The sequence below is a fragment of the Eptatretus burgeri genome, chromosome 5 (assembly GCF_056783735.1).
Source record: "Eptatretus burgeri isolate ZD-2024b chromosome 5, Ebu_testis_v1, whole genome shotgun sequence".
NCBI classification, from domain to species: Eukaryota; Metazoa; Chordata; class Myxini; order Myxiniformes; family Myxinidae; genus Eptatretus; species Eptatretus burgeri.
In genome coordinates, this window is record NC_140965.1 from 108,931,329 (window position 1) to 108,945,070 (window position 13,742).

The 13,742-nt window shown below is 39.9% G+C and overlaps 1 protein-coding gene across 3 annotated transcripts in view; it reads left to right on the forward strand.

Moving 5' to 3' along the window:
- Nucleotides 1–13,742, forward strand: part of LOC147027132 (collagen alpha-1(XII) chain-like) — a 365,482-nt gene that overhangs the window by 248,021 nt on the left and 103,719 nt on the right. For all 3 annotated transcript variants that reach the window (XM_085883313.1, XM_085883312.1, XM_085883314.1), the window contains exons 36-39: nucleotides 683–822; nucleotides 5,029–5,164; nucleotides 5,719–5,757; nucleotides 6,490–6,632. In XM_085883313.1, the coding sequence (XP_085739439.1) occupies nucleotides 683–822; nucleotides 5,029–5,164; nucleotides 5,719–5,757; nucleotides 6,490–6,632 (458 nt within the window). The remainder of the gene's footprint in view (nucleotides 1–682; nucleotides 823–5,028; nucleotides 5,165–5,718; nucleotides 5,758–6,489; nucleotides 6,633–13,742) is intronic.

Here is a 13,742-nt window from a genome sequence, read left to right on the forward strand (position 1 = left end):
CTTTGTGAATATCACATGTTGAGTTTGTAGTGATTTCTTATCAACAACAGAAATTTAACTGTTAGAGAATTTATTTGAATTTCCCACCAGCAACGCTGTGTACTTCAGCTCATATACAATGAGTTGAAGTCATTGAGATAATATAGCAAAGATGTAACTTATTCAATATCTTATAATCGTGAAAAAACCCCTCCTCCCTCCCTTCCCAAAAGGTTTTTGTGCATCCGCACTGCCAGACTTGAGAATTTACGAAATTTCCTTCTATTCTGCTCATGACAAGGACGCTTACAGATTCTCATGTGCAAACATACCCAATGTGAATATTCTCAGCGTTCGGCCTGATACAGTGCCAAACTTACATTCTCAGTGATGATTCGGTCCTGAAATTATCCAATGGCTATAAACCTGAGCAATTGATAAGAATTGTTATCTGCTCCTCATGGTCAGTTGCTGGACTCTATAGATATTTCATATCTCAGTGACATTATCTTTTCCTTGTTCTTGTGGCCGAAATGATGAACTTACTGAGTGTTTGTTGATTTGGTTGTGTTTTATGCATTTTATACACCACATCATTCGTGACCAATGTAAATATGGATTTGCTCATCTACAAAGTTCATTGCTGCATAAGTTTCATACCTTTGGATGGAGAATATCTGGTGGTTGTGTTGGTGTCATGCAGTGGACCCCCCATCACCAAAGAATTTGCGCACATCTCATGCAACGACCAGCAGCTTCCATGTGACATGGGAACATGGTGGGACTAATGCCATGCTCTACCGTCTCAAGTGGCGACCAGTTAATGGCGAGCATTTTGAAGAGGTACACATGTGCTTTAAGACTTCATTTATTTTTATTTAAACTTCATAATCAGATAATTTGATCAATGTAGAAAGCAGCGAGTTTAAAAATGATCTTTCACTTTGATCACAAACGATCACTCTGTTTGCACTTTACCATTGCCAAATCTTCAATTGTATTGAACCTTTTTAACATTTGTATTGTGTTTATGAATGAGGAGATAAAGATGACTTTATGGTTTGGATGAAACAAAAGATCGTGATAATGAGGAGTGGAAGTGTTGGGGTAGAGGGAAGGCAGGGATGAGGATATAAATGGATCACATAAACCGAGGAAAGTGACAGTCCTCGTCGTGATATGTGGTTCGGCATCATCAGAGTGTGATTAATCGGCCGAACACACAATAACATCAAACAGTTTACCTTGGAAAAAAAACGTAACTTTTCAAGTGCGCAAGGTCCATCAGTCCCAGGCAAAAGCAAGAGTGATGGAGTTGAACGAGCTTTGATTAGCAGCTCCCCTCTCCCTTCCCACTGATGGGATAAAATGGGACAACACTGTCTCCATGCGATGATGTAGCCTGGTGTTGGCTCAGTGGTTAGGGTAGCGTCTTGGGATCCTCGGGTCCTGAGTTCAAGCCGCATACATTGCTGAATTAATACACCACGGGGTTGACTCAGCCTGTCATCCTTCCGAGGTCGGCGAAATGAGTACCAGTTCCAGTGTGTGTACTGGTAGAGGGGCACTGCATCAGCGACACAGTCACGCTTCAAGAAATGATAGCTACCCCGACAGCTGGGCTGCCATATGACCACAACATGCGATGATACTCATGATACGTTTCCCTAACCACTGTATTTATTACATGTTTAAATTATTCTAAGGATCTAAGTGAATGCAAACAGTGGTTTAGGCCTTATCTACCCCACAGTCGTAACAGTCTCATCGTTTGAGTAATTATCTCAAAATTATATGGGTCTTTCAACAAGTGCATTTTGCTTTCTAAAGGCAAAATGATAAATCCATGGTACAAGTTTTAAGGAATAAGAGACCTTTTGTAAATCAATGCTTTGTCTTTCCTTGTAAATATCCAGAAAGATATATATTGGTGGGAAAGGTGTGAGTTGCTGTTAGTGACTGCATATTTGACAAATATTCAATTCTGATATTAGCCTGCTGACTACATCATGACTGAGGCATGACTCTGCCCCTGATGCAGTGTCCCTGTGCATCGGTTAGTTACTTGTATTTTGGCCAGGGACAAGCAACTTGACATTCAAAGGGGAATATCGCACACATTCATGTATTAACCTGCATGTGAAACACCAGGGTGACAGTTTATAGCTCAGGGCCGAGATTTGGACAGCTCAGAGTTGGGTGTGCATACCCGAGGCGAGTCAAGGCCATCCTATGACAGCCCATTAATATTGTAAGGATCACCTGGTTTTGGACTTTGGTTGGGCATACATGTCTTTCCTTTAATGAAGCTAACACCAATAAGTCGTTATTGTGGTTATGCTTTTCAGTAAACAAATGATGAAGCATTGGATTGAAATGCTGAAACAAACCCGTCATTTATAGTTATCTCCGCCACCAAATGTGAAAGAGGTTATGTTTTCACACCTTTCGACCTGTTTGTTTGTTACTTGCGAAAGCGAAGATTTTTCAAGTATATTGGTAAGTCACTTTTGTTATTCTGTCTGTCTGTCTGTCTGTCTGTCTGTCTGTCTGTCTGTCTGTCTGTCTGTCTGTCTCTGTCTATGCCTGGTGTTGGCTTAATGGTTAGTGTGGTGGGCTTGGGATCCTAGGATCCTGAGTTCAAATCCCACTTTGCTGTTGAATTAATATCAGGTGGGGTTGACTCTGCCTGTCATCCTTCCGAGGTCAGCAAAATGAGTGCCAGCATGCTGGTATCTTGTGTCCGAGTAACGACCTGTCCAGGATTGTGCCCAATAGCCAAGGAGACTGCTTAGGCAGCACCAACGCTCTGTACAGAGTATGGTCCCAATGGATGGATGGTCTCTGTCTGTCTGTCAATCACTGACAGGTCATAATTCTAAACTGATCATCACCAAACTTTACCAGGTTGTAGAGGTAGTCTGAACTGAGAAGCCTATTGATTTTGAGGTCAAAGGTCAAAGGTCATATTGAGGCCAAATTTCTAAAATCGTCATTTTATATCCGATTGACTTGAAATTTGAACAGGATTTGCATATTTTGTCAATTAATTTGGAAACCTACTATTTTTGAGATGAAAAAGTTAAAGGTCAACTCAAGGTCAAACATCTAAAATCATCCATTTTATCTGAAAAATCGTCAATTTTCATCCAATTGACTTGGAGATTAAACAGCAATTGCATAGTGTATTACTGAATTGGGAAACCAACTATTTTTGAGATCAAAAGGTCAAAGGTCAACTCAAGACCAAACTTCTAAAATCATCAATTTTCAACTGAAAAATCTTCAATTTATATCCCGTTAACTTCAAAGTTGAACAGGATTTGCTTAGTCCATCACTAAATTTGGAAATCGACTACTTTTGAGGTCAAAAAGTCGAAAGACAACTCAAGGTCAAACTTCTAAAATCATCAATGTCAATCTGAAAAATAATCAATTTTTATCCAGTTGACCTCAGCATTGATTAATATTGTCAATTTTCATCTTAATGAAATTGACAATTTGATGTATCCATTGCAACCTTTGGGGAGAGGGGTGGATTTTGCAAGTATCATGCTCTGCACGACATCTTTTTCTTGCTGTCTGTTTGTTTGTCTGTTTGTTTGTTTATTTGTTTGTGTACAGGATATTTCAAAGAGTTGTGGATGGATCCAGATGAAATTTTGTGGATCAGTTGGGTGTGTGACAAAGACAAACTGATTAGATTTTAGTGAGGATCCTGATCTGGTTCCGGATCCGACTACTATAATTTTTTAAGTGATTCTTCACCGTTGAGAGAAAGGGGCAAAAAATGATATATAGCATGATATCTCAAAAAGTTGTAGACGGATTCGGACGAAACTTGGTGGACATGTGGGGTGTGTGGCAAGGTCGAATTGATTTGATTTTGGTGAGGATCCGAATCCGGATACAAGAATTATTTAAATTTCAAAATGATTCTTCATCATTGAAGGATGGGGCCAAAAACGATATAGTATTGTGTAGCATGATATTTCAAAAAAGTATTGGGCCAGATATGGTCTCGTGGATCAGGAATTACATGGTGGATGTATGCGCTCCACTGAGTGCCCTTCTAATTTAATATGTAATTCCTCTTTGAGTTTATGACAAATACGAAGTAGATAGTTGGTACAGAATTCAATTGTGAAATGGTAGTTTCTAGTTTTGCAGTTGCTGTGTGTATCACAAACTGATCACATCATCTTATTCAGAACTTCAACACAAAAGTGAGGTATAAAATGAGGACAACTGGACCTGGAGCTTATCCGAGCCCTGGCCTAATGTTGTAATGCAAATTTGGTAGCATTCTGACTGTTGAGAGCGGAGAAGAGGATATTTGAAGAAATTTGCGAAGTCGGCCTTTTTGACATACTTAAACTCATGTGACTGGAACAAGCTTTGCAATTCCTGTTACCAGTCAGGAGAGGAACGCTGTTGCAAAATTTCAGGTGGATCGGCCCTGCAGATTGGCCGGAGAAATCAAAAAAGGAAACGGATGGATGGTGTGTGATGTCAATACTTTATCTTGGATTTAAATTCCAGATAAGCCAAAAATGAATTGCCATGTTCATTGCTTTGCTTGTTGTGTACCCATCTGTAGTCCTACTACCACTTTGTTTCCCTTTTACTCTCCATCACCTTGCTCTTCCATGAGCTTCGATCTTGGATCAAAAATCATTTGAAACCCTCTAAAACCTAATTAAATACCAGTCTTCATGAAAGCAAGTGTTGTTCTGCATCGGCAGACAAGTTAAGCAATGGGTTTTAGCAACTGAAATCCAATAGCGATATGTTCACCACCATGGTAAACAAGGTGCTGCTGATGCTTTGAGCACTTACCCTTATTTTTAGCTCCGATAAAGGGCTTAAGCTCGAAATCTCAGCTGCACCTAATTTCCTATGGCAGCTAACATACTCTCCTTGGCTTTCAGCTAAGGAGATCCATCTTTTGAAAAAAAACCCCTGTTTTTTCCGACTTCGATCATCAAGTACATTGTTCTTCCTCTTTGTCTTCCCTATGCGTTCAATCTCCTTTTCTGTTTTTATCAGACCATCCTACCTGGAAACTCAAGATCATACACCATTAAGAATCTGGATCAGAAGATTCTCTATTCTGTAGAACTCACAGCTATCTATCCTGATGAGTCGGAGAGCAATCCTTCTATTAAAGCTGAGGAATGGACATGTGAGCTGCATTCATTTTCACAATATCATTGCCAGTTTCTGCATCTTCTCAATTGTTTTAAATACAGTATATGTAGCTACAGGAGTCTCTCAGCTGTAAATTCCACTCAAAATGTGTGTGTGTGTGTGTGTGTGTGTGTGTGTGTGTGTGTGTGTGTGTGTGTGTGTGTGTGTGTGTGTGTGTGTGTGAGAGAGAGAGAGAGAGAGAGAGAGAGAGAGAGAGAGAGAGAGAGAGAGAGAGAGAGAGAGAGAGAGAGAGAGAGAGACAGAGAGAGAGAGAGAGAGAGAGAGAGAGAGAGAGAGAGAGAGAGAGAGAGAGAGAGAGAGAGAGAGAGAGAGAGAGAGAGAGAGTGTGAGTGTGAGTGTGAGTGTGAGTGTGAGTGTGAGTGTGAGTGTGAGTGTGAGTGTGAGTGTGAGTGTGAGTGTGAGTGTGAGTGTGAATGAGTATGAGAATTGCTTACAGATAATCAGTCAAATATATATTGTTTTCCATTTATTATTTGAAACAAAAAGATTTCCAATAATACATTTTTTTCTTTGTGTTGTTTGCTACAGTGACAATAACAACAACCACTCCGAGAACAACAACACCAGGTATGTTCCAAGCGACATCAATTTTCTTCTCCTTTTTTAAATTTTAATATTCCCTTTGTTTTCCTAAAACCTGTGACCAGTCTATCTCCTTTTCTTTTCAGCAGTGATGAATGCATATTATGTCTGCCTTGTTATTGACTTCCATCTGTCCTTTATTTATTTTTATTTTTGTATCTGTTGTGTTTCTTGTGGAAACATAAAACTCATGCTTGCCGTTAAATAAAGAATTTTTGACACTTCGATCAGTTATAAATTTTTCATCAGCATTAACCAAAATAGCTGAGGCTCAAGGTAATTCAGCTGTAGTTATATACAGGTGCATGGTGATACATGGAAACACCCTACAGCCGACAGATGTCATTATCTTTGGATTACATCATTCAACTTATCGAATTCTCAGAGTTTATCCCATTTTGAAAATATTATGCATCCAGTCATTGACGAGTTTTCATTTTCAAGTCCTTTGCTATAAATTATCTTCATCGAGGATTCATATCGACAGTTTTTAAGAGAGGTGACAATAAAACATAGACTTAACATTTGAACTTTCATCAGGATTAGTTCAGCCACTCATAAGTTGCAATACAAAAGATTAACATTTAAATGTGAGTGAGCTAACAAATGATTTTAACATCGTTATTTTAGTTTGTACCCAAGTTAAAATGGCATCAGCAATATTACTGGTACCGCTTAAATGTGTTTTTAACAATGTTCTTCACGGGGTGTCTCTAGCACCGAGAAGTGGTCCGCGGAACCTTGTCACCAGTGACGAACATATCAATGGCTTCCGAGTTAGCTGGGATCATGCCATTGGCAATGTTCATCAATACCGGATTGTGTATGCACCTCAATCAGGGAGCAGTCCACCGCAAATGGTAAGACTTCTGACGTTGATAATTTGTATCGGATTTCCTTATGAAATACAATTTTTTTTTTCATGTTTGTGTTAAATATTTATCATTGACCGTTTGAGGAATTTGCTTTAGTGGATACTGTGGAAAATTACTGTAAATTAAAACTGGTAAACCAGTAATCCCGGGCTTCAACCCGTGCATCCGACGTCAAAGGACTTTAATTTGCACTGAGTCTGCAATGGGGTCTCACTACGGTGTCCCTCATGTTATATCAATGAAGGATTGTAAAGCCAATAGCAATACATGATAAAGAAAGAAACTTCACAGTGGAGAAATCGAGGCTGGACAAAGTTTCAAATCCCGAAAAAAGTCCAATAACTACACATTTGCATATAAATGTAAATGGCGAACTTGTAGGACGTTAAATGATCTTCCAGAATGTGCAGTCACTATAGCTCTATCTTCTTTCGGTTTCATTTTACATGTCGAAAATTAGTGATTTTAAACTTTGGGGGGCTCTGGGGCCTCACTGGGGTCAAATACAGACATAGTATACACATATTTGCAGTCCCCTGTTTATGAACTATCTAAATCTGTCATTAAAATTTTCAACTCTCATTTGCATATTTGGCATATTTAATGAGGCGAATCGGCATCATTTTAATCATGTAAATTATGTAACGAGTTCGACAAAATTAACAACTTAACATTCCCATGGAACGTCGGAAATGTGTGCAAAAGATTGAGGCTGTCGGGTTATCCTTTCTGGAGAAGAAGATGTTTTTAGATTTTGGAGAAAATCAAATATGGCCGCCATACCACGTGACCTACGTCATCAAAATTTTCAAAGTATAAACTTCAGGTGGAGAGTTATTAAATGGATAAGTTTCATTGAATTTCTTCCAACCATTGTTTTCATTTAACGACATTTCAAAAATGGGTGATTTTAAACTTTGGGGGGCTCTGGGGCCTCACTGGGGTAAAATACAGACATAATGTAAACATATTTGGAGTCCCCTCTTTAAGTCCTATCTAAATCCGTCATTTGATTTTTTTCAACTCTCATTTGCTTATTTTGCATATTTAATGAGGCAAATCGGCATAATTTTAATCATATAAATTTAGTGACGATTTTGACCAAATTAACAACTTAATATTCGCATGGAACATCGCAAATGTGTGCAAAAGATTGAGGCTGTTGGGTTATGCGTTCTGGAGAAGATGTTTTTAGGTTTTAGAGAAAATCCAATATGGCCGCCATACCACGTGACCTACGTCATCAAATTTTTCAAAGTATAAACTTCAGGTGGAGAGTTATTACGTGTTTAAGTTTCATTGAATTTCATCCAAGTGTTGTTTTCATTTTATGACATTTCAAAAATGGGTGATTTTCAACTTTGGGGGACGCTGGGAGCTCACTGGGGTCAAATACAGACAGAGTATAAATATATTTGGAGTCCCCTGTTTATGTGCCATCTAAATTTGTCATTAAATTTTTTCAACTCTCATTTGCATATTTTGCAAATTTAATCAGGCGAATCGGAATCATTTTAAATCATATGAATTATGTAACGATTTCGACCAAATTAACAACTTAACATTCCCATGGAACAATGCCAATGTGTGCAAAAGTTTGAGGCTGTCGTGTTATCCATTGTGGAGAAGAAGATGTTTTTAGGTTTTGGAGAAAATCCAATATGGCCGCCATGCCACGTGACCTACGTCATCAAATGTTTCATAGTATAAACTTCAGGTGGAGAGTTATTATGGTGTTAAGTTTCGTTGAATTTCATCCAACAGTTTTCCCTCCAGATCCGCCACAAAATCGGTCAGTAGAACATAAAACGCCTTTAATAATAATAATAATACTAACGAATTCAATAGGGCTTCAGCCATTTGGCTTGAAGCCCTAATTAAATTAGTCCACAACTTGGCGATGATTTCATATCTATTTCTGGTGTTGATGAGACCTCATTGCAAATCTGCATGATTAGTGCACACTGCTTCTTTCAGAGAGTAGTCTATAGATAGTAGTTGTGCTTACCAAGTGTCCCACGAGGTTGCTCACATTCTTCACTCAATTCCACCACCTATAGCCATGTTTGCAGGCTCAAACCTCTTAGCCAAATGTCATACACATTCAAAAGGTTGAAAATATAGGGAAGCCATTTTGGCCCCCATTGCCTCTAATCAGCACGAGTAATGGATACAACTGCACATTGAGCAAGAGCTCCAGTTATCTTGAGTAAAATATTGGAGGGAACTCCCTATTGGATGGTTTGATTATTATTTGGTCCCTATGCCTGAGCTATAAGATCGATTTTCACATCATAACCACTGTGTGCATACACATAGGTTTTCCACATCTTCACCATGCCTGGATATAGCCAGGGTGCAATTTGTAAAATTTCCATTGGGGTGAAAAATTGACAGACATCATAGGTTTTTGGGTGTTTTTTTGGTTATTTCTGACTTTTACAACTTACAAGCTACACATAACAATAGCGACATAAATTTGAAAATTCACATTACAAGTAAAATCTATAGCTCATAGCAGGGGTGCACTGCGTTGCCGGGCAACACCGGGTCCCTCATCCCACCCCTTCCCCTCCCTCATCCCCTCCCTCATGCCTCTTCACACCCCTCCCTCTGCATCCTCCCACATCCCCTCCCTCAGGACTCTCACCCCCTTCTTCCAGACTCCCACCCCTTCTCCGGCATCTTCCTATATGCATCCTTCCCCTCTCTCCTCCCACGAAGGAATTTTCACAGGGTTTTTAACCACATTTGAGAAAAATTAATAATTTCAATAAAAACCCGCTTTCATTTCCTACCAACCGCTGACTTGTGTCGTCACCTCTATAAACTCACCACGTGTCATGTTTAAATCTGCCCCCTGAGGAACAAATTCATTTAGATGGACAAAATAAGTCATTGTATCGATGTTTATCCTTGTCCCCCATGTGATGAATCTGGGGTGTGTTCAATTACCAAGTTTCTAATACAGCGCTCGCCAAGTGGCTTCAGCACTCCAACAAAACCGTTGAAAGGAGTGGCTGGCTTGGCAAGTGCTAGCGAGCTTCTTGGTAACGGAACACGCCCCTGGACATCTCGACAGCATGCAGCACATGGAACAGATCACTGATCCACTGGCATGAACCTGTAGCAAAACGCAATTTGTCTTCCACTTTTCAAATCGACGCTACTAGTGGCTAGGCCTAATGTCGGTTTCATTGTGGCCTACCCCTTCATCCATGCTGCCGGGGCTGCCTTCCTCACAACGTGCTTTTTTTCTACTTTTTCTCCTGTATACAGCATGCACATTAGAGGGTAAGATTTATATCTATTGTTTTTTTATTGTCGAATCGAAATACAGCAACGTCATGATGATGACGTGGTCGATTTTCATTGGTTAATTTACTGTGCTTCGTCAGTCGTCACGTGCAGTTTTGTCAGGTGATGATAACGGATAAGTGGAATCCCATCCGATCCACTTTATGCAGCCCACCTTACAGCACGATCCAGATCCAGTGAAACCAAACTCAATTACATTTTTAAAATCATGTTTACCATGTTGGCCTGCTCATGTTGTACTGTTGTCTGGTTCGAAGAAGATTTATAAATGAGTTCGTGCTAACAAACAAAACAAAAAGGATGCAGCGTACGTTTATCATTTTTATATGTTGGACGCTAAAATTTCACGAGCTCATTCATTATTAATACAAAATATATTCCCCACTTTCAAGTGCACTGCCATGGATTAAAAAAAAAAAACACATCCAGGGAAATCCCTCCCATCCCCCCACCCTCATCAAATCGTCCCTGGATAGAGCTCACCGTTTGGCCTCACATTGTTAACCATCTCTCGCAATACAAGGAAATACACAGGAAACCCAGCGCAGGTCGAGGCCATTCAGCCCATCATGCCTGCGCGAACACCACACCAACCCATCGACACAAGATCCAAGGAAGAAAATGCACTTAAAAAAATAAATAATCATTATTTGTTTTATTTATTTATTATTATTTTATTTTTTTTATTTTATTATTTTTTTATTTTGTTACTTTTCTTCTTCCCCTCAGGGGAGGGGGCATGGGTTTGGTTAAAAACATACAACATCAACCACACAACACCCCTTGACAAGACCACCACCAACAGCACTCTGTACGCATGCACACAATCACCCATCAATGCCCAAACTACCTCAAAGTCCTGCCAGCATCCTTATACTCCTCTATCTCCATAAAGACCAGGTACCTATCTAATTGTAATTTAAACTTATCTACTTTTTCTGATGCCACTACCTTTCCAGGAAGGCCATTCCATGCTTTGACTACTCTCTGATTGAAAGTCCCCGACCTTACTACCGTCTTAACTCTCTTCTTTACTCTCAAGCTATGGACCCTGGTTCTGTCACTGTCTACTCTTGAATAATTAATCTGCACTTATTTTATCTATACCTTTCATTTTCTTAAACATCTCTATCATATCTCCTCGTAACCACCTCCTTTCTGGTGTGTAAAGCCCTGTCTCCTTCAGCCTGTCCTCATAGCTGAGACTAGTTAGGCTCGGAATCAATCTGGTAGCCCTGCACTGAACCTTCTCTATGGCATCTGTGTCCTTCCTAAGTTGTGGTGACCAAAACTGCACACAATATTCTAAATGTGGCTCACACTAAATTCCTGTACAATGGTAATACCACCTCTTTTGATTTATAAATGACCCTCCTCCAAATGCAACCTAAAACCCTGTTTGCTTTACCTATAGCTGACTGGTATTGTGCTGCCTGCTTATCAGCTTACCTCCCATATCTATTACCACCCACAGATCCTTCTCCTGTGTGATATGCTCCAAAATTACCCCTTGCATCCTGTAATCTCTATTTTCATTGTTCTTTCCCATCCCCAACACCTTATACTTGCTCAGGTTAAATTCCATCTGCCAATCTTTTGCCCAATCTATACAAGTATCAATACTTTCCTGAATATGTTCACTACCCCCTCTGCTATTCACCTTACCTCCAAGCTTTGTGTCATCTGCAAATTTGAAAAGCTAACTCTTTACCCCATTATCCAAATCGTTGATGTAAATAATGAATCGTCATGGTCCGAGTACTGATCCCTTAAGTATCACGCTACTTACATCCTCCCAGCAAGACATCCCCCCACTCACAGCCACTATTTGCTTCCTACCACTAAGCCAGTTTGCAATCCAATTAGCTACCTGACCATCCACTCCACAAGCCCTCACTTTGGCTAACAACCTCCGATGTGGTACCTCATCAAATGCCTTCTTAAACTCTACATATACTATGTCCACTGCCTTTCCCTCATCCACCCAATCAGACACTGCTTCAGAGAACGCCAAAAGATTTGTTAAACAGGAACTACCTTTGGTAAACCCATGCTGACTACCTTTAATTAGTTTGTATTTGTTTAAATGGTTCCTCATCTGGTCCTTAAATAATGTCTACAACACCTTCCCCACATTTGAAGTCAAACTAACAAGTCTATAGTTTCCCAATTCTTCTCTGGATCCTTTCTGAAATGATGGTGTTACATTTACTACTCTCCAATCCTCCATTACCTGTCCTGACTCCAAGCAACTTTGGAAAACATCTGTTAACATCTCGTTTACCTGCTCGGCCACCTCCATCAATACTCTCGGGTGTATATTATCTGGCCCTGGAGCCTTATCTACTCTTAGATTTCCTAACTATTCCTTTACTTTCTCCACTCCAACCTGCATCTTCTGTAAAAGCCCTTTCTCACCTCCTTGATAAAAACTCTCAGCTATTGGCAATTCTCCTGACTGTTCTTGTGCAAAAGTTAAAGAACAATACCTGTTTAATAAGCCTGCCATCTCACTTTCATCACCAACCACTATCTCGATGCTTTTCCTCAATGGGTCCACACTGGTCTTAACCTGTTCTTTTCCCCTGATATACTTAAGAATGTGTTGCTGTTGTGTTTAATATTCTTAGCCATGTCCTTCTTATACTCTCTTTTGGCTTGCCGAGTTATTTTCTTAACTTGCCTCTGTTTACTTCGATAGTGATATAAATCTAACTCTAGTCTTGTTATTTTAAACCTAATAAATGCCTTCTGCTTCTCCTTCATAGCATTCCCTACCTCACTACTCAACCACCCTGGCCTCTTTCTGCTTCTAGTTTTACACATCTTTGGAATGTACTTCCTCTGCATTCCACACGTTTGGTCCTTAAAGGTTTCCCATTTCTCTGATGCTGATTGTCCTGTTGTTAGAGTCTCCCAATCTGCATCACCCAATTCTCTCCTCATACCCTCAAAGTTTGCCATCCTGAAATCTAATAGCCTTTCCCTAATATCCTGAACTCTAACTCTGAACAAAATCTTTGCACATACAATGTTATGGTCACTTGCTCCTAAATGCTCGCCGACCTCCACCTCCTCCACCATATTGGGATCGTTACTTAAAAGGAGGTCTAACACTGCACTCCCGCTCATGGGCTTATCTACAAACTGGGTTAAAAAACAAACCTGGACTAAATCAAGGAAATCCTCATCTGCTCTGCCCTTTCCCTGTTCCTGAACCCAATCTATCCCAGGCAAGTTAAAATCCCCCATAATCAATACTCTTCCCTTACCACATGTACTTTTGGATTCTTAATGTACTCCTCCTTCCTCCTCTTCCTTCACACCCAGAGCCCTATAAAAGCATCCTACCAGTATCTTAAAGTTTTTACACTCTCTAATCTCTTCCCACACAGAATCCTCTACATTTATTTCTTCCTTAATGTCATCCCTTTCTCTTGATGCAATGCTGTCCTTTACCCAGATTGCTACTCCTCCTCCTATTCCCTCCTTCCGATCACACTGATACACCTTGGAGCCTTCTAATCCTGTCCTCCAGTTACTCTCCTTAAACCATGTCTCGCTCACTGCAACTATATCGTACTCCTCGCTATCTACTTTGGCTTCAAGCTCTTCCATCTTATTATTGAAACTTCTGGCAATGCTCAATAGAGATTTTTTCCACTTTGTCAGTTATTTTTTCATGTTACCCTTTGTTCATCCGATGAGATGTGTTTGAGTGTGTGCCTCTTCTTTGCAACTGTTGCTTTTTTACTTGCTGTTTTTGCTATATAATTA